Source organism: Phaethon aethereus (assembly GCF_964289735.1).
Source record: "Phaethon aethereus genome assembly, chromosome: 6".
In the NCBI taxonomy this organism is placed as follows: domain Eukaryota; kingdom Metazoa; phylum Chordata; class Aves; order Phaethontiformes; family Phaethontidae; genus Phaethon; species Phaethon aethereus.
Genome location: NC_138580.1, coordinates 23,634,746 through 23,656,316, shown reverse-complemented (window position 1 = coordinate 23,656,316; position 21,571 = coordinate 23,634,746). Strand labels below are relative to the sequence as shown.

Here is a 21,571-nt window from a genome sequence, read left to right as displayed (position 1 = left end):
GGAAAGAGGAGATAGATGGAGAGAGATCCATCTTCGCTGTTCCTGAGATTCTCTATTACTGAAACTGATAATGTTAGTGGGACTGAAACACTGAGACACATCAGTTAAAATCACATTGATTTTAAGCTATGATTTATACCAAAACTTGATATGGTTTTTTTTTTATGTCTTGTAATTTTATGCCCAGCTTGTTACAAAGTATCAGATGGTGGTTCAAATGAGAAGCATATTTTAAAAAGATTTTATAGATGCTTATGTACTTCTTAAAGAGTTTCTATCTCAAAGAACAAGAATAGGAAAGTACATTTTGGGCACAAATTCTCATCTATTTGAGAATAAAATTAATTTTCAAGCCATAATGCAATTATATCCTGATGGATTTTTTTTTTTAATTTAAGAATTTCAGTATAAATACATTTCAAATTAATTAGAAATTGTTATCACAATATGTTAAAATATTGCAGTATTATATAAAACAGTATTTTCATATACTGATGATAAACAGGTAGAATAATTCTGATTTAACTTCTGCATGTTTTTCTGAACAGTGGGTTGGAGAACTTGCCTACCAGTTTTTTGGGTTTTCTTTTTTTTAAAAGTAGTATATATTTGTTGCAGATTTTGATGCTTTTGTTGGGGATACTCCCAGATTAGACACCAGTGCCCACAAAGCAAAAGCTCAGCTTGCTTTGAAAGTAAAACGCCAGCCACCTTCTCGATCAAAACTGAAAGAATCTCTTGGGACTGGACAGCAGACTGCAAATCTACAGGTACCAATATTGGTAGATAATTATGCGTTCAGGAGCCTGAATGTATGTTCAGTTTTATCTGTATTTGCAATTGTAAGTATTGTCTATGATTCATTCACACTGTGCCAAAGCATCATATTTTTATGCTGTATCAAGTGAAAAACCCTGTTTGGGTTCGTACCACAGAGGTGATCTGTGGCATGTTATTGGTGGCACAGTCAATTTGAAGTTAGAAAAGAAGTATGCAAGCTTGTTGTCTACTTACTGAAAGATTTGGTATAGTGATAGTGGAATGTTGTGAAATATGCTTATCTGTCTTGTAATTCCTTCATCTGCAACAAGTTAGTTACCAAATTTCTTCAAAACCTAAACACTTCTGAAATGCTTCGTTATTCTGTAAATAATCACTTAAGTCCACAAAAAGTATACCGCTAAACATTCTAGCGTGTTTCTGGAAAACAGTGGAAGAATTAAGGTGTATATAGTTGGTATATGAGAGAGCCTGTCATAGAGGGAGAAGATGGAACTACTTCAGTTAGACTGAAAAGTGGTTGCATTGAATTGGAATGGCCAAGATGTACCAGAACGTTTCTGACTTGGCTACAGAAAGGGGATTTGGGATGTGCAGAAAGACCTGTACCAGGGTTGATGAAAGGAAAGCCTATAAAATGACCCTTGTGTGATTTAGATCGTATCTACAAGTGATTAAGTTATAATTTTCTGAAGTGAGGGAGTTCATGTGTAGCATAGCATATCCTTACATCCTGGTAAAAGAACAGATAGTAAATGATTATATGTCATGCTTATCATAAAATAACTTCTGAATTTGTTGAAGGATGAGGATTCAGAAGATACTGTTCTCAACAGAGAACTTTCCACTGTGTACCTAACTAAGACCTTAGAAACAAGTGAAAAATTAACTCTCCCACACCTGGACGACATAGATCAAAAGAGTGAAAAGCCTGAACAAACAGCAAGCACAGAAAGTCCTCTAGAGTCAAGTCCTTCTGCTTCCACACACTCTTCTCCTGTACACAAACCAAACAACGAAAATAGCACAATCACCACTCGTTCACCTCCTCCTGAAGAGATGGCTCCAAATTCTCCTCAAGGGTATCCCAAGAATGTTAAGCAAAGAGAAGCAAAAGGGAAAGGGAAAGAGGCCAAGGGTAAGACTTAAGGGTTTATAATTATTTTAATCCTTTGGGGTTAAAGTATTAGAGATTTTAGATATAAATGAATATTGAACAATGAACTATTTTAAGGGAAAACTAATTGACTACGAACAAATTACCAGTTCTAAAACCATTTGTTAACTCTTCAGGAAAGTTTGAAGTTAACAAAAAAGTATGCAAGTTCATTGTATTCTATTTTTACTTACTGAAAGATTTTGTATGTTCTGAAATACGCTTGTCTATCTTTTCCTTCATCTGCAACACGTTAGTTACCAAATTGCTACAAAAACTCAACATTTCTAAAATAATTTATAGTACCAAGAATCTAAAAGGTGCCTGCAGAATAAATGCTGTTTAGTTACAGAAAGCAATAGGTCTAAGTTTGGTAAAAGCTCAAACCTATAAATGCAGAGAGTCTAAATGGTTGCCTTGACGTAAGCTAGAGGGGAGCCAAGTCATTGACTGCAGATAATCGGTAAAGGTCCTAGCACATTTCTGCAAAACACTAGCCTCATAAATAGTAATGTATCAGAGAGTAAGTTTCATAGATTTCCCAATTCCTAGAAAAATTCAGTCTTGGCTTCATGCTTCCAGATATTATACAGGTGTTTAAACAAGATACAGATTCTGAATGTTATGGGAATTACTGCGTTATTCATATTGTCCTTTTAGAATACTTCTCACTAGGAAAAGGTTAAAAGTATTATCATCAGCCTAGTCACTGCTAATTATTATTTGATAGAAATATTTGGCCTTTTTTCTTCTGAATAATTGAAAAAGGGATCAGATAAAATATTTTAAATGTTTCATATTTTCTTTAGTCATCTAGAATAATACATAAAGGCAGATTATACTTGCAGTCTTTTCTATACAGCTCAGATAAAACCTTTCCTTTTATACTGTCCTCACGCTATGTGTTTCTATAAAGTCTTAAACAAAAATAGTATCTACCCTAACTTCTGTTTGTTTGTTTAAAAAAAAAAAATTGTATCGAAACAAGTACATAGTATCTAAGTGATTTTGTTCTCTTCTACAAGTTTTTGTGATGGCTGAAGCGTTGCAAACATTTTCTTAAAACTGGCAGAGTCACTGGAAGGGCTAATGAATGCAGTACCTCAAAGATGAGGATTAGTATTGAAAGCTTGCTCTTTGAAAGCAAAGTGACAATAAATGCTACTTTCTGCTAGACTGTTGCTTTCTAACTGTATTTAAATGTCTACCTATTATTTCATTGAACTAATCCTTTCTATTACCTTCCTATCCATTTGTGTATCAGTCTGTATTTTAACCTATTGCACTGCATTTTAGAAATTTCCTCTTTTCTTAAAATATTACCTCTGGAGAGAGAGGTGGAAACAAATGGCAATATGAAAATTAATTCTCCTGGGTTTGTATTTAAGTTGACAGGAAGAATAACCAGTTTAACTGGTAGTTATAATTTATTTGATGTTACATGTTTAGAAAGAGCGGTTAATAGATAAAGTTGTGTTATTGGTCAGAAGCTAATGATCAGATATGCAAAAAAACCCAAAACAAAAACAGGAGGAAAAAGTCCCTGACTATCCAGACTATTCAGCATGTAAACTTTGAGATAACCATTATATGTTTCAGAAAGGATTATTAGCTGATGGGGTGGTGGGGAGTTGTCCTCAGTTTTGTGTAGTAAACATGATTTTTGTTTTTTTATGATCCTTGAAGGCATCTGTGTACATTACTTCATGTCAGGAATTGTCTTGAAGACAGAGCTTAAATCCTGCTTTGTCTCACGAAAAGCAGGCTGCGTCTCTTTCATAGGCAGCTTAGTTAGAAACACCTGATTTTCAATATGAAACATTTCTCAATTATTTAAAAAAAATAATCTAGTAGCCTGAGAATTTAAAAGGAAATACTTTCAGGACTTACAGTAATCTGTCAGAATCCACAGCAAGAGGTAGTGTGATGCTTAAGTTTGTCACTTCATTTCACTTAACAGTTGAGCAGTTGGAATTGAACATGCTCCCTCTGGTGAAAAACTGGATCCTAGCAGGTTGTATTCCAGTTTGGAAAATACCGCAGTCTTGTAGGAGCTTCAAAGTCCCAATTCTTTCTCTAGAACAGTCACAGTTTGCATACTGTTTCCAAGAAACTCAGCTTGTTAGGATCAGTCTGCTTTCCAGGTACAGAATCATAGACTAGTTTGGGTTGGAAGGGACCTTTTAAGGTCGTCTAGTCCCAACCCCCCCAACTAGATCAGGTTGCTCAGAGCCCCGTCCAACCTGACCTGGAATGTTTCCAGGGATGGGGCATCTGCCACCGCTCTGGGCAACCTGTGCCAGGGTTTCACCACCCTCATTGTAAAAAATGTCTTCCTTATATCTAGTCTAAATTTACCCTCTTTTAGTTTTAAATCGATTACCCCCATTATCTCCATCTGGCCATTGAGCCATTGACCACTACCTTCTGGATGCGACCATCCAACCAATTCCTCATCCACGCCCATCAAATCCGTATCTCTTCAATTTAGAAAGAAGGATGTTGTGGGAGACCATGTCAAAGGCCTTACAGAAGTCCAGATACCCAGATACTGGTTATCATGTTGGTTAGGCACACATCTGGAGCTAGCAGCTTGCATACATAGCCTGTGTTCCAAGTAGCTAGCCTGAACTAGCTACTGAACCAGAAAAAATGCAAAAGGAACATCTTACAATACTTCAAGCATAATAAAGTACGGTTAAATGCTGTACTTGCTCAACTGTTGCTTTAAAACTGAGTTTCTTTCGTGCATCTTACACTGGTGGTCTCGCTGTATTTTGAAGTTGGCATTTTGCAAAAGAAAGAGGTACTTTTTTCTAAACCTATCTTAAACTATCTTTTGTTTGCAATTCATTGAAGCAAAATACTGTAGTAAGTTTTATCTTTCTGTAGACAGTATAGAATTACTGTTTATCAAAAGCAATATTTTTGATCAGTCTTACGGCAACTGTTGTGTGTGGCCGTTTTTCAATGGTACATCACACACAGAATGATGGGAAGATGTCATAGAGGAAAACGTATGTTGATATGGCTGTAGTATTTTCAGCTGCATGCGTGTATGCAAATTTTAACACTGTTACTCAGGTTTTAGTATCTTATTTACTTAGAAGCATCATCATAAGTACTTGAAACTAGCAAGTATTTTTAGAATAAAATTTTTATTTTTGACCTCTCTGTGAAAAACAGAAGAAAAGAAAAATGAAGACAAGACAGTAGAAACAAATGAAGGAACCTCATCAGGGAAGTCCAAAAGGAGGTTTCCAGATTTTGGGTAAGATTTTACTTGTGTTCGTTTGGAAATAAACAGTTTTCAGGGTTACTTTTGCAGAATATCATGCTCTTTAAATAAAAAAATGTTTAGGAAATCCAGTAATGGTACTTCATAGCAACACCATTGGACAGAGTCTTTTTCATCTTGAATTTGTAATGTTGTATTCATGTTTCTACCACATTTTGATTTTATTTATCTGTACATTTTTCCATCAAAGAATTTCTTGGGGTTCTTCTGTTTTTATCGGAATATACAATTTCTCTATGAATTAAATTGCAAATCCATGCGTAGTTTTATGCCAAAATATTGTTGGAGCCTAGACTCTAATGTTATGTCCTGCTGGCATTACAGTCTAAAATAGATACCTGACTTGCCTTAATTCCTTCTACAGTAGAGGTGTCATTACACAGAGTTTTGTCTATAGTAGCTGCTTACTGAACTGTTCTTTGGAGGCAGGCAGCAGTGATAAGTGGACTCCTGAATTTCATTTAGAAGATGAGAAACAGGGGTAAAACAGAAGTGCAAGCTGCAGATTATCTGGAAGTGCAGTGTGGTAGCTGAACTCTGGGGATTTGAGAGAATAATTGCTAAATTTTGCAATAAGGCTTGCTCCTGTGGAGGCAGGTGTAAAGCTTGTTGAATCCAGCTGACATCAAAGACTCAGGCTGGCACTGCAACAAATAAATCATAATATGTAACATAAAAATTATAACTTATTTCACACAGAGAGAATGTAGTTAGTGACTAGATCAAGTCACTCTGCACTGCATATGAACATTTATATAGCAATAAAACTGTGTTCTTCCTCTTAGCATATAGTGGATACAACCAAGTTTCTTTGAGCATTTTCTGTGTTATTTTGATTGTTTGTGGTCTTTGGAAGGTACTTTCATAATTCTGTCATGGTTCTTAAATAAAATATGTATGGCAGTAGTTTTTTAATTGCATGCATAATCTGCAAAATCATGCTCTGTGTAACAATATAAATGTGGCTTTTTGTAACTGTTGAAATCAATGTAAAAACTAGCTTGCTCATTTAAAGAAAAAGTTGCACTGTGTAAATGTAAATGCTTTATGAAAATTGTGGTTTTTACTTCAGTGGATTACGGAAATCTGGGGGCAAGGGCAAGAAACAAGAAAAAGAACATCTGAGAGGTTCTCTGGATAGCAGGTAGCTGTTTATTTAATACATACATACATACATGCTGCATTCCTAAAACTTTTAACCTAAAAATTTCTTTTAAACTGTCATTACTGTTTGACCTGAAAATACATTCAAGCATAACACTGGCAAAATTCTGTGAAGGCTAATACAATGATGTGGAGATGAGCTTCTAATCTTATGAAATAAGAAAATACATAGAATAGTATAGAGGAAACAGTAAAGCAGGGTTACATTTTAAAGCAGCTCATAGGGTACAATATGTTAACCTTGAATATAAAAAATATATTTTGCTTAGGAAGATGAATGTTGAGTAAATTAAATTAGCAAATTATTTGAAATTGTTAAATTGTTGTGTGAAATGCTGCAAAAGCTTTTAAATTTGTGTTGTTCCATAACTCAAATTATTTTGCATGGATATTTAAAGGCAAGTATCAGTTTTCATTTTAAATATCAGTTGTGTTGTGAAATGGGTAAAAATGATTGGCGTGTGTTTTGAGTTTGTTGTTGGGGGGGGGGGCAGGGTGGGGGTTTTTGCTGTTGTTGCTTAAACACAATTTAATCTATTTATTTCAGAGGTTCCCGAGAACTATTGGATGACTCTGGCAACAATTTATCTGCATCAGATTCAGATTCCCCTGTTCCTACTTGCATGCCTTTCTCTTGGTTTGGAGACAGCCACAAAGAGCCTCAGATTTCTAGTAGCAGCCTGCACTGTCCTCAGAGCGGGCAGGACAGTTGTGAACACAGTCAAGAGAAGAACAGAAGCAAGGTAAAGATGACTAATTTCTGCTTTGAATATTCAAGAATTGATTCTTGATGAAGTGAAAACATCAGTGCTTAGTATGTGGAAGCTTGATGACTTAGACCTTGACCACATCACCTCTTGCAAACGTTGCTGCAAACATTTGAGACTTTACAGCCCTCACAAGCAGAAAATGTGTGCGGGTGTTCCCATTCCCTCCTGTTCAGTTGAAGCACCAGTGGAGGCTATTCAGGCTGAAGTAGCATCTAAGGAACAATCACAGGGTATGGGTTTTTTCACCAGTTTATAACAGTAAAAGCAATGCTAGCTTTAGAACAGTATAGTTTTAAAAGCTAAATCTGTTTCCCTGTCTAGTACAGTCTAATACTTAGAGGAAGTCTACATAAGTAGAAGCCACCTTCCCAGGCAGTTGGGCAACCAGTTCTTACCATACTGGTATGCAGGGGTGGAGTACCAGACAGGTGGATGAAGACAGCATCCTGGTTTTCATTAACGAATTTAGTATTGAAAGCCAAGAGACGTATCTGTTAGAGCACTCTCTCCTCTAGGAAACTGCTTCTGAATAACTGATAATGTTCTAATAATTTAAAGCCTTTTAACCAGATCTTAAGAGTGAGGCTACACATTTTGGTCTATAACCATAAAGTTACCATCTTTACAGTTTAAACTATTTGAAAGAAATGGCTGTAAAAAGTAAGAAGTTTAATGCGTGTACTGTCTAAATATTTTGTTAAAACCTATTTCAACGTAAGACCATTACTAACAGTCTCAGTAACTTACCTTCATTCTTGTTTCCTTTGGATTTTGTCGGGCTCAAAATTGTAGCTACTTGAGTAAGCTCACAAGCTAGGCTTATTCTTGAGTTTCACGCTTTTTCTTCACTTTGGTTGTCTAAAATACCCTTTCATTTTTTACTTTTCTTCTCTGTTACTAGAGAGAGGTTAGTTACAAATCTAGAAGAGAAATTTGTTGGGTTGTAGTCCATGAAGTCACTGGTATTTTGCATAGATGGGAGATAACAATAGGTTGGCTTTCCATCTTTCCAGATGCTGATTGCACTAAAATGCTGTTATGATACATTTTTTTTTTAATTACCTTCTGTGTTCTTTCTGTAAATTCTTAGGGAATTTACAGTCCTTATGACAGGAGTAAGCTGTCTGCATACACAGTTTGTAAAAAACACAAAGTGGTTTTAGAACCATACAGTACTTTACTATAACAAAGGAACTTAAGAAAAGTAGGAACTTTTTAATATCTGAAGTAGAATGACACTTTACAGAATACTGTCCAGTGTGTGTCAGTCTTGTGTATTTACAGCTCCTGCGTTGTTTGCTTCTGTTGAAGCATGTAGTGGCCAAAAGATGTTTCTGTAAATAACCCAAGGATCTTGGGACTACCAGATCCTTGTTGAAGGAGATATGCATACACTTTGGTACAATTTTGGATTAAGTAGGAGTGCATGGTTGATCTCTTAATAGGCTCTAGCAAAGCTATCAAGAGATGTTTTCTGTATAGATACACGTTCAGTGGTTTAGCTTTCAAAGTCATTGGTTCAGAAGAACCCATTCATCCTGTTTTTCATTCCCCCATTCTCCCTGATTCAAATGATTTTTCTGAGCATAGTAAAAGTCCCACTGCTGCATTTCTACTATAAGCACCCGTAATGTGCTTAAGCACCCCATATTTTTTCTATATAGACACTTTTTTTGGCAATTAAAAAGGTACAGATCTTACCAGATTGGGTGCTCTCTTCCTTTCCATGTTACCATGAAATAATAGCCTTTTCTTCTCATCGTTTTTTACTTTATCCAAGTTGTTTATCACTTTAACCTTCCAGATGGTTTCCTGCCTGCCATTTTATTTTTTTGTTTCCTTCTCATGCTCCAGTATGCAATTGCTGCTCTTTTCCTTATTGCCAGTTGCAAACCGGCAGGTGGAAGTCTTCAGCTATATTACTGCTTTGTAAAATGGTAGAAAGCTGACCCTGTTAAAGAAAAGACTCTCATACATTAATTGATCCTAAAAATCATACTTGGCCTCTCTGAAGTCAGGCTGTTTTTACTTTGCAACATTTAGGGTCTTCTATAAATGGTAAGGTGACAGTAGCTACTGCTTGCAATGACTAATCTTTGTACATCTTAACCTGCAGCTGATCGTTAAGTTTGCACTACATAACAAGGCTTTGGCTGGTAAACCTTGCTATGAAAAGACATTAAAACTGAGAAAGAAAAGTGCTTGACCACTCAGTAGTGAGTCTTGTTACTAAAACAGCGTAACAGCAGGGATAAAATCATCTTCCTAGAGTTTAAGGAAAGAATACTCCTTTTTGTTGATGTTAACTCCATAATATTTATTGCTTTTATGGCTGTAGTATCCCATATGATCAGGTGAAAGCATTTCTTAAAGAGCAGGGAAAAGTAGAAACCTGAAAATAAGAACTGTCTTGTAAAAATCTCTAACTGTTGTACTGAGTCTTTTGCATTGTGTATAATTGCTGTAGTTGTGTTTTAATGTTGATGGTGTAAGGAATGCAATTATATTTTAACTGTTTTCTGTTTCTGCAAAATTTGCTTCTTAAAAGTACTGCACCTAGAGGATTTTGTTTTCTTACAATGATACTGTATAATTTGGCAAAGTAATGAATCGACCTCTTATGAAAACTAGAAACACAAGAACTAAAATCCTGTGATCTGAGTGCTTGCAGACTGTTTAGCCTTAGGAGATTTCTAAATGACACAGTTCTTACATTAGTCCCTTTACATAATCTGCCCCTTGATTTAGTTCCATTGTCTGATAGAATACACACACATACATACTGTTCATATTCATTATTTTTCCAGAGCATTATTTAGCTTCTATAAACTTGTGTACAGTGTTTCATTGTCATTGCAAGGAAGAACACTGTGGTGTAAATTATTGTCATGGTTTAGCCCCAGCCAGCAACTAAGCACCATGCAGCCGCTCACTTGCCTCCCCCTGCCAGGAGGGGAAATCAGAAAAAAACTCATGGGTTGAGATAAAAACAGTTTAATAGGACAGCAAAAGAAGAGGGAAAAACGACGATGATGATGATATTACTGGTAAAGGAATATACAAACCCACGTGATGCACAGTGCAACAACTGCTTACCACATGGTGATCAATAGCCCGAACCCAAGCAGCGATTCCCATCCCTGGTCCAACTCCAGTTTCTATACTGAACATGCCGTTATATGGCAAGGAATGTCTCTTTGGCCAGTCTGGGTCAGCTGTCCTGGCTGTGCCGCCTCCCAGCTTCTTGTGCATCTCCCCACTAGCAGAGCAGGGGAAGCTGAGAAGTCCTTGACTTGGTGTAAGCACTACAACTACTTAGCAACAACCAAAAACATCAGCGTGTTATCAACATTATTCTCATACCAAATCCAAAATACAGCACTGTACCAGCCATCAGGAAGAAACACCAACTCTATCCCGGCAACTATTTATATCCTAGTACCTTAAATCTTAGGAAGCATATGTGCAAAGACTTCCTCTATCCAAATTTTGTGCTCTTAAAGAATCAAAGATTTTTGCAACTGGCTCTAAATCCTTAAAAGTAAATTACTACTACTTTAAACCTAATAGGAGCAGGGCAGGAGAAAACATTACAACTGGTGCTGAGATGCTTTACTTTTGGCTATATTTTCTTCCTATTTTTTCTAAGGTCTCCTTAAATATTTTGCTCAAATATCATCCTGTCTTTTTTGTTGTTGTTGTTCAGATTTGTTTATGAATTGTTCTCAATTGCTCTGCAAAGGCAGAAAGAGTGAACTGAAGGTGGCTAAAAGAAAAGCCCCTAAATAGGTTTTCAGTTTGGGTTGTAATTAATTTGAGAATAGGTGATGGACGAAGTATTCTCTTGTTTCTGGTAATCCTTTTTACTTCTGAAAGACTGAAGAAGTCCCTAAAATATAATGTAATTAATAAAATAATCTACATGGTAAATAGAACACCATTTTTCAGTAACGTACAGTACCACACGCCATAAAAAGGTAGCAGGAAAACTCAAGTTGTGGTTTGGGGTTTTTTGTTTGTTGGGTTGGGGTGGTGGGTTTTATCTTTGTTGGTTTTTGGGGGTTTTTTAGTTCTTTCTTCCTTGTTTGGTGATGTTTTTTTAAGACTGGAAATGCATATCAGTAATTTAGGGTAAAAGGGAGTGCAAAGATAAAGTATCTGCCCCCAAAACAAAAATAGAATAATCTAGAAAATTTAGAGTTCAGGTTAAACTGAAATCAGAACACAAAACCAAAGTGCTCAATGAAGACAACTGCACAATATATACTATAGGAGCGTAAGTTACTGAAGAAAAATGTCTTTAACATCAGCTTAATTTAGGATCTCAGATTATTTATGCATATAAGGATATGGCATGGCATCCTTACAAAGTATAGTTAGTTGATAAGAGACTTTGAGAAAATTAGAGAAAATAATGGTAAATAATTGCTTACTGTTTTGTAGGCAACAAAGAGTAGTGCTGAGAAATTTTAGAAAGGCAAAAGTAGGAGGCATGGTCTTGGCAGAATTATTTTTCACTCACTAAAGAAAAATAACGTAGAGGTGGAAATGGAGGTAATAAAATTAGAAAATATTCTGGGAAACACATAGATTACTGTCCTTTAGAAGGATTTTCTTACCAAACCTGCTATGCAGTTTTCAGGTGTAGCATCTGTGTTTTTCATAGTCTTCAGCTTGAGTCACAGGCTGCTCAGGTAACCTGCCAGAGATTCTACAAGTACTGGCTGCTGGCTAAGTTTGAACCTAGATCCTCCTGCTTTTGGATGCTAAGGCAGGATACAGGTCCAAAAGCTTCCTTTAAACACAGACTGAGTGTAATAACTGAATATAAACAGTAAATGCTATGAAGACTTTACATTTTTTCAATATGATAGTTCTTACATTAGTCATATTTCTAACCTGAATTTTACTTTGTTACATTTTTAAAAATCAATAGTACTTAATTTATTAGAAGAATAAATTTGTCAAAATTTTTATTTCAGAAGAATTTTCTCGTTTGAAAATTATTTATTCAGGCTGTCAAACTGCATAATTACTGTACATTTACAGTGTTAAACCATTTTTTGTAAAGACATCTGAGTAATTGTTTAACTTCTAAAATGTGCAGCTTTATAGTGTTTTTACACTATTTGGTACTTTAACTATAAAGATTATTTTACATAACTTGATAGAGTCCTTTTATTATAAAAATTCTTTTAAAGATACTTTGCATCTATATGGTGTTTTTCATATCAAGGTAATTATCAGATTACATGATTCTGTCCTTCAAATGCAGCAACCTCAAAATTGAATATAGAATCATAGAATAGTTTGGGTTGGAAGGGACCTTTAAAGGCCATCTAGTTCAACCCCCCCACAATGAGCAGGGACAGCTTCCACTAGATCAGGTTGCTCAGAGCCCCGTCCAACCTGACCTGGAATGTTTCCAGGGATGGGGCATCTGCCACCGCTCTGGGCAACCTGTGCCAGTGTTTCACCACTCTCACTGAAGCTGTTAGAATGAACAGCAATACAGTATCTTAAATCAGAATTTAAGTTTTGGGAAAGCTTGTCGTTAGACAAACTCTATATTCTCTATTTATGAACTAATTTAAACCCTGATCTGCAAGCTGCCAAAAGCTCCCTGCTGTCCCAATTCTCAATGTATGTCAGGCAAAGACCGCCTATTTGTTTCATGGTCAACTACAGTGGTTCAATAGTGGGCATCTATGAAATCTAAACCTAGTTCTCGTTTTCAGAAACTTTGTAAGTTATGGGGGCACTTCTGTGTCATGGGAATCTCAATGACCATAAACAATTAGGACTGAATTTTTTTATCTTGCCAACAGAAGAGCACCTTCTGAAGCACATTCATAGCGTTTGTGTAGGTTTCAGTTGAATACAAACTCAGCATGAATAATTCCATCAAATGAATCTTAAATTGCTTCTCCCCGAGTGTGGTATGCCTGCTGAAAAAGTAACCGCATGTATATCCTTGTGTACTTTAACACCATTTCAGGTTATGACCGATTCTCCACACAAGGTGCCCTTATTGGAGATATTGCTTTAAATTTGCTATTGTGTTTTCAAATTCAGAAGTTTAACAAAAAAGTCAGATGCTTGATGTAGTGAGTGCATTTCATATGTGATCTAAAGATAACAGTCATAGTATTTTTTTAAACAAAAATCAAAATTACTAGAATGTCACCTTATGACCTGCTTTTGCAAGGAGTGAGTTAATAAAACGTTATTTCCACTTGTTTGCAGAGTAGAATTGTCATAGATGATACATACCATAGCAAGCCAAGTTGTGAACTTTCAGGGTTAGTGACAGAACCAAATCTGTCAGGTCGTTCACACACTTTAACCTTCTCTTCAAATGAGGTGAGTTTCAAAGTGTGTATATGTGTCTTGTTGATGTTGTTGTTCACACTACAGCATGTTTAATAGAAACAGATCTGTGTAATGTGAAACTACATGGCTGTTTCCGTATTTGAATGTTGAAGAGCACTGTGAAGAATCGTAAGCCCTTACTGAACTAAAAACACGGACTAGTAGATGCCTTTGTGTTCTAATCCTAGCTATATCACAAAAATTGGAATGAACTCTGATCAAACTGCAGTTTTTAATTTTAAATATAACACCTTTCTGTTCCACTAATGTAAAGCAACTTCCTGGGTGAATGAAAACTGAAGCGTTTTTGACCTTGCCTTCACATTCATGCAGGTTTGTTTTACCATAAAATTTAATCTAAATACAAATGAACAAGGGGAAAAAAAAAAAGAAGGGAAAAAAGAAAAGACAGAATATAGTGGTTGTGATATATAGGTAGAAAACAGATACCTGAAAGTCAATGTGTATTCCCCTGGGGAGCTAACTCCTTTGGCTACAGCTGAAACCTAAAGTCTACACTTTGGTAACATTCTTAAATATTGTCTCATTTGGGATTTGACTGATGGGCGTCTTTATAAATTAAATCCTTTATAGACTAGGAGGAGTCGTTAAAAGCTGAACAGTCATCTTCCAGAAATGAGTTAGAGGGCTTGCCAAACTGGTAGTGGTAATGTTTGAAAAAAAAAATTTAAATTGTCATTCATGAATGTGGGTGTTTGTTATTAGCTATCTTAAACAAGGCTTTGGTGAAAATCTTAAAATATTCCAGTAATATGTAGAAATCACTAACATAAAAATCTGGGGTGTCAAAAATTGTATGACTAGTTTACAGGTTTCAGTAGTGGATTAATTTCTTGCAGATTTCAATTAGAGATGACAGTCATACATCTCATGAAAACCAGAGGAACTCCACTTAATATCTATCATTGCAAGTGCTCCCTTCAGTTTCTTGAATGGAATGGTTCATGAATGGAATATGTATTTCTAAAACTTTCAAGAAGTATAAATCATAAGATTTTAACAAAGCTGACTATCTTCTTGAATATTGTTCTTTGACCAGTTTTACAGCTTCCAGTAAACTCCTGGTTCTAAAACTCAAATTGAAGTTGTCTATTACTAATTGTGCATGTGTAAAGTGATGATTTAAGCCTTTTTTTGTTATGAATGGATCTGATACTAGTGTTATCTTTAGTTCATATGTTGCTTGTGCATATGATCAATGAAAGTTGTTTATACCTTTTCAGTAATTACATTGATTATCAGGGTCTCTTCTGAGGATAATGATAAGTAAACTGAGCTGGTTCCTCTTTTGGAAAGCAGTATGTGTGAAGAAAATTAGGTACTTCTGTTCTTGGGCTTTTTTAATAGTACAATACATTAAGGTTTAGGAAGAAAGTAACCACTCTTACAGGAATTGGGAATATTTCAAATCCTTAACTTGAGCCCTTCACAGGTAGAATTTCTACCTGGTGCTTGTTGTTCAGATGGGTTTGTTAAAATCCAGCAGGGATCATGCTAGCCAGTGTGACAACCCCTGCTTTCAGAAGAATGGGCTACTGCATGCTGCCCCACATATCGTGGAATTGTTAGTAGACAGGAAATGGCAACACCTCTTAGAATCTAGACAGGAGCAGCATTGCTCTGGAGTCTGCCTCTGCTCGGCAGGTACTCGCAGGCAGGCGGGGCAAGTGGCTGCGTGGTGAGAGGTTGTCAGCAGCCAGATAGTTACAGCAAAGGCACCTCCACTCACAGTTGGTTAGCAAGCTGGCTGGTAATCCCTCCTACCCTTCTAAAGCTTTTAATCTGTTAAATGGTGTGATGGCATTGGTGTTTCCTTGGGTTTTGTATTTTTATCTTTAGATCAGTATTTCTGTACTTGCTTTCTGAATCACCTGCGTTTCTATGCAGGAGCACGTGGTTTTCTCATTCTTCCATACCTTGTTTTAGTTCTGCTTTCTGAATTTGCAGCTGATCTTGTGTGTGTGGTGGCTGTTTTGGGGACGGTAACTCTGTACAAACAGTTTGGGACAGTCCTCCTGCCTCTGGAAGGACCAGTAAACAACGGGGAAAAAATGATGTAGAGGTGTTATTTAATGACCAATAAGCATTACTCAAAAATCAGTGTTCTTCATCTTACTCTTCTACATTTTTCGCTTTCCTATTCATATTCTGAAAAAATAGCTTCAGCTTCCCTTGTGCAGTAGTGAAAAATTCAAATTATACAGGATTAAGTATCTTCCTGTTCACCTTCACTTCCGTGAGGAGATGATATCTAAGTGTGTTAACACTTATTCAGTGTTTGGTGCAACTTCTGGTTTTAGGGTTATGTCTTTACCAATATGAAGTAGGAGGAGTTTGTTAGCAACTGATGATGCTGAAAGCCTAGAGTGGAATTAGTAGCTCGGTCTGGAGGACTCCTCCATCTTGCAGTCTGCAAGCTGCTCTGATCCATGCTGCTTGGAGGAACTGGTGCAGACAGCCCCCAAGATTCTGTTGGGGGACTGCATCCCCCTGGTGAAATCGGTTAATCTGGGCTTCTTTGTTTGACAGGAGTACACCTTCTTCAAGCAGTTATACTCTGAAATTACATATGCAAAGTTGTTGCATGACTAACACAGATTTAGTAAAACTAGTGAGTAAGTTCCAACTGGAATAAAACGTTTTACACACTTCTCAGTGTAAAGGAGAAAGATGTAGATAGATACACACACCCACACCCAAAGGATAAAAGTAGATCTATTGCCACATATATATATTTTTTTAATATATATATTTTAGCATTTTTTGCTGTTGGTAGATCACACACAACTCTGAGATACAGGTCAAACTTGAAATGTAAAAAGTTTCCCTTGTTTTTGTGTATTATTCATGAACACTTGCTAGTATGAGACAAAAGAAAAAGTTACCAATATATACCTTGTATTACAATATCAGGTTGAAGAGTACCGTTATCTAAATGATTTACAATAAACAGACGTTTTGAAATTTCTTTAGTAATTTATGCAATGAATCTTCTTTCTCTATACAAAGCGCATCTCAGGCTTAATAGCTCAGGTAGAAAACTCGCTATGCCCCAGTTGTCTTGATACAGATGCTGTTATAGAGCACTTCTTGCAAAACCTCTTCTAGAGCCCTTTGTTATTTTGTGAAAATTGCTATTCTTCCTTTGCACATCCGGAAGGTGGATGTGTTCACACTTGTTGTATCTACATAAGCATTTTCATTTGGATTAATTTTTGAAGTAAGTCTCCTGATTGTACCCACTGGTCTTACTTTGATTTATCTTGGAAATCAAATCAGATGTGCTCCAAAAGTGTTCCTGGTGCATTCTAGCTGCTAGTGTGACCAGACTAGAGCTATTCAGAAGTGAAAATTCTTTGAAATGTTTGTAGTATGGATTTTAGGACCTCAACACAAACTATTGTGCTCTACTTGTTCCTATTTAAAACTTGTTCCTATTTATCTGTGCTACCTCCTAATGTAACCACTGTCCTTTGTTTCACAGACCAGGGAAAGAGAAACCATTTCTAATAACAGGTAGTCCTCTCATACATAGGAAATTTAGAATTGTATTTGTTTCATCTCAGACATATGTTCCATGTTGTGCTCTCAAATCCAGTTTGCTGTACAGATTGTGTGACAGAGCCTATGTCTCACGATCTTTCACTGCAATTGCCAGAATTATTGGGCTACATTCAATGAGCTCTCCCAAATTTTACATCAAAGGAGTTGGATTTTGTGAGATCCCTCCAGTTGAAAGCTGTAGTTGTTCACCTAAAACTTAGAGGGTCATGTCTCAAATCCATCACTGGAAAGATGCTTATTTCCCTGTTTCCTGTTTACAAATTCCATGTGTAAGGCTTCCTGGAAAAAGTGGGCATACTTTCCACTGTTTTGCAAATATCTTTGATAAGCAGTGGAAGCTGCCTAGTGGAGCAGTCTGCAAGTCTAGTGCAGCCTGTACTCAATCACAAGCTAGTGAGAGATCATTTTGGATAGTTAATAAAACTTCAGGGAACTCTGATGTTACTCATTCAAGTATTGCACTAGAATTTCTTCTGTACAGATACTGAATTCTGTTTTATGTAGCTTTTCTTTTGTGATTAAGTAATAGAGTGCTTCAGGACGAACAGCAGTACCTTTTTCCCCTCAGAAGCCAACTGAAATTGAAGCAGGGAGCTTCAAAAGCTCTGTGAGCTGACAAAGTATTTTCAGTGAAAGGCTACAAGCTCTTATGTTTCTGAAATGGTCTTTCACTAGGCAGACCCTTTAAAATGTTGACATGATGGCATTAGATGAAAGAGTAAACAGTCTTCTCTTTTTAGAAATGCACCAAATTTAGTAAAACTGTACCTGGAATAGTCACCAGATTTACTGAATGCTAGAATTGCTTTTATTCTGGGTTTCCTTCACTTGATAATCAATAACACAGTTCAAGTGCTACTTGATTCTTCTTGATGCCTTTTTAAGGCAGTATCTAACATTAGGAATGAGCTACCTTAACCGACTAACTGAGGAAGATTGTTCATTGTTAGGATACACCAAATGTAAGCGAATGCTTTGCTATATAATTTCTTAGAGAAAACCATTTATGTTCTCTATTTCTGACTTAGTTTGTGTTGAATGTTGTAGTGTCTTTTTGTTTATAGCAAACTCCTAGGCAAACTGACTATAAACTGTGACCTCAAGAACTTAAGTCCTTTTGGAACTACAGTATGTTTAAAAATCCATTTTGTTAATCAAACTCAATTGGCAACTGCAATACAACATATAGTGAAGTAAAACATTGTTTATGGTGACTTTTCTCAATTGGTTAGGCATTAGATGATGAATTGACAACAACAGGAAAGCAAAATCAATGGCACAGTAGACCTATTTCTGAATGGACCACCCAGCAAGTATGCCACTGGTTAATGGGAATGAACATGGAGCAATATATTACGGAGTTCACAGCTATGAACATAGATGGACAGCAGCTAATGCAGCTCGACAGTGACAAGTTAAAGGTATGTGAATATCCCAGGATAGATTTCTAACTGTATAAATTTCACTGCTTATTCAGACATATTTTTAACCTACAAAGTCTATTTTCCTGTTTTCATGGCTTTTTAAGGGATAGAGTTTTGCTTTTGAAATACTTGGAGGCTATACAACTAGATGAGAATTTAGTAATTGTACAGAATCACAAAATCATTAAGGTTGGAAAAGACTTTTAAGATATCAAGTCCAACCATCAACCCAACACCCACCATGCCCTCTAAACCATGTCCTGAAGTACCACATTCACATGTTTTTTGAACACTTCCAGTGATGGTGACTCCATACCACCTCCCTGGGCAGCCTGTTCCAATGTTTGACCACTCTCTCAGTAAAGAAATTTTTCTTAATATCCAGTCTAAACCTCCCCTGGTGCAACTTGAGGCCATTTCCTCTTGTTACAATTAAAGACAAGCAGTTTTTAATCAGAAAAATACCAAGTATTTTTTCCTTGTTTGCATCTTGAGGAAATGAAAATAAGCATAGTTCCCCAAAGGGGCTTGATAATCTATCATCTATCTCAGCATAAGGTCATATCAAAATAAGATCCACACAATTCAAATGCATAGAATCGCAGGATCCAGTTTTAAAAATCTGTTTCTTCCACATCTCCTCTTAAAATGGTAAGGCTAAAATCCTATCTGGTGACCTTTTAAATGTTTTTGGTTTTACTGCTCATGAAAAAAACTATTGTAAATCTGTCTTTTGAGCCTTTTCTTGCCATTTTTACCTCTGGAAGCTGCATGGTGTGTATCCCTCATAGTGCTAGTAAACTCATTCTCATTAGATTATCAGACTGCATTTTGGACAGGCAAGATGTGTGACTAAAATGAGGTTCATTGGTCTACTCTGGCATAAGGCAAATTATTGTTAATCATCAGTAGTAGGATTTGAGTGGTTTAGGAAGGGGAAAAAAGTGTCTAACTTCAGTCTCCAAAATATACTTGCATTTTAGAATAGATGTGTGACACTGAATGTCCTGTATTTTGTTAAATAAATATTTCCTTGGATAACAGAGGACCTGTTACTGGTCTATCAAATGACAGTCTCTATTTGGAGAACTTTGGATGTTGGTGCTTAAAGCTTAATTTATACCTAATGCTGTTCGGAATTCCATAGAGTGTAGGCAAGTGCTGTCTGTTACTTGGAATCGCGTACTGCCACCTGCTGATCAAAAATCAAAGTATACTGTTTACTTACTGAATGCACTTTTTAATAATACACTTGAAAATCCTTAATATTAAAAATGAAGGGGTAGTTACTGAATATAAATTCGTCTTGTATAAAAAGAGCTAGAAAAGTATTTTGAGACTACTACTCTATTTGCTGGAAATGTTTAGCTGTTTACGTGTTTGTAAAATGCAATGAGAAGCTGAAAGAGAAGTAGGTCCTTGTTTCCTTACTTACCTTGTTACCAAGATGATTGTTTACAATGCTCTTGAGGACTTAAGTCCTTATTTTTCAAATAAACAGGCTATCTTGCAGCAAAGTAAGTAACACTTCCTTAAACTGTTCATGCACAAGGTCTGTTGACAGTGCTATTGGAAAAATTAATGATGTGGTATTTTTCTTTTTTTTTTTTTTCCCCTCACCTGCAAAGGCTTTGGGAGTTTCCAGTCAAAATGACCGATCAACAATAAAGAAAAAAATTAAGGATATTAGAAAAACACAAGAAAAACTGGAAAAGCAGAAGGAAAAGGTTCAAAAGAAGGAGAGAGAAGTTCGTAAGACTGGCAGAGTGGTAGCCACTCTTGAATCAAGCTGCTAAAATGACCCTGTTTTATTTTAGCGCAGACTTGCTTCATCTTGAGGAAGTTCAGCAGATTTGTATATAATTGTACAATTGAGGGAGGAGGGAAAGTGCAACAGTTTAACATGGTAGGTGGTTTTTTACTTTTTAATTATAGTCCCTCCCTATTACAACGCAATAAAATGAAATGTTTTCAGTATTTTTATTCCTAATTGACTCTGCCTGTACTAATGGACAATAATTTAACTTTCTGCCTTAAGTAATATTTGTGCTTCTAAGACCTCATATGCCCTTTTCATTGAAATTGATGTTTGTGAAAAGTAGAATACTGTATTAAAAATTATTCCAATATTAGTCAGCTAACATTTGATAGAGTTGAATCTGATAGAGGGACAATAGAAAAATCCTGCCAACAAATTCTTCTGTGACAGTCTGTTTATTTGTTGCCACTAAAGATGTATAGTAAAAATTAAGTTTAAGAAAATGGTAATGTCAAATTAATTTAAAAAGAAAGCATGTATTTCAAATTTATGGATTATTGTTTAAATTCTTGTATTTCTGGGATTTTCATTCAAAGTTCACTGTAGTCACACATTGTTTCTGAATTCTGTGTGTTGCAATTTACTGAAAAAATAACAAGAAATATCAAGTAGTTTTCACAAACTACATTTTCTAAGCATTAATATTAAGTTTTTCTGTACACTACCTATATGGTGTTGGGACAAGGTTTAAACCTATAAATAAGATCTTTTTTAACCTATTTTTCCTAAATAATACATAGTTTTATAGATCTATGGTATGAATAAGATCAATTTGCAATACATGTATTTCTCTTTTCTACCTGCTACAAGATTTTTGCGGACCAAATCTATATATTTGCTAATTTTAAACTATACTGTTTTTCAAACTTAAAATATTGAGGGAAGAATTGTACGAAAAATTATCACTGAAGCACTGGGTTTCTGCATTGTATTTAAATGTTCAATTGTAGACTACAGATTATTTCTCTTTAAAGGAGGATTTGATTCTCAGAATAGTTTAGAAGACAAATTGGTGTTTTGTATATTCACATACTATTTTCTAGAGATACTACAACAGCACTTCCTTTGATAAGATTATTCCAGAAACATAGAACAGTTTAAAGATCAATTCCAACATAGAATGGACTAGAACAAAACTTACATAATTCATTTATGTGGACCAAGTTCTCCTTTAAATCTATGGACTGTTTTTCATTTTAATTA

The 21,571-nt window shown here is 35.8% G+C and overlaps 1 protein-coding gene across 1 annotated transcript in view; it reads left to right on the top strand.

The window, feature by feature from the left end:
• LOC309406290 (neurabin-2-like) overlaps positions 1 to 20,345 on the top strand; it is a gene marked incomplete at both ends in the record, with an annotated part of 41,367 nt that extends 21,022 nt beyond the window's left edge. The window contains 8 exons of the mRNA XM_082001404.1: positions 619 to 770; positions 1,585 to 1,918; positions 5,123 to 5,207; positions 6,307 to 6,378; positions 6,946 to 7,141; positions 13,415 to 13,531; positions 18,358 to 18,546; positions 20,178 to 20,345. Of these exons, the coding sequence (XP_081857530.1) occupies positions 619 to 770; positions 1,585 to 1,918; positions 5,123 to 5,207; positions 6,307 to 6,378; positions 6,946 to 7,141; positions 13,415 to 13,531; positions 18,358 to 18,546; positions 20,178 to 20,345 (1,313 nt within the window). The remainder of the gene's footprint in view (positions 1 to 618; positions 771 to 1,584; positions 1,919 to 5,122; positions 5,208 to 6,306; positions 6,379 to 6,945; positions 7,142 to 13,414; positions 13,532 to 18,357; positions 18,547 to 20,177) is intronic.
• Between the last annotated feature and the right edge of the window lie 1,226 nt (positions 20,346 to 21,571).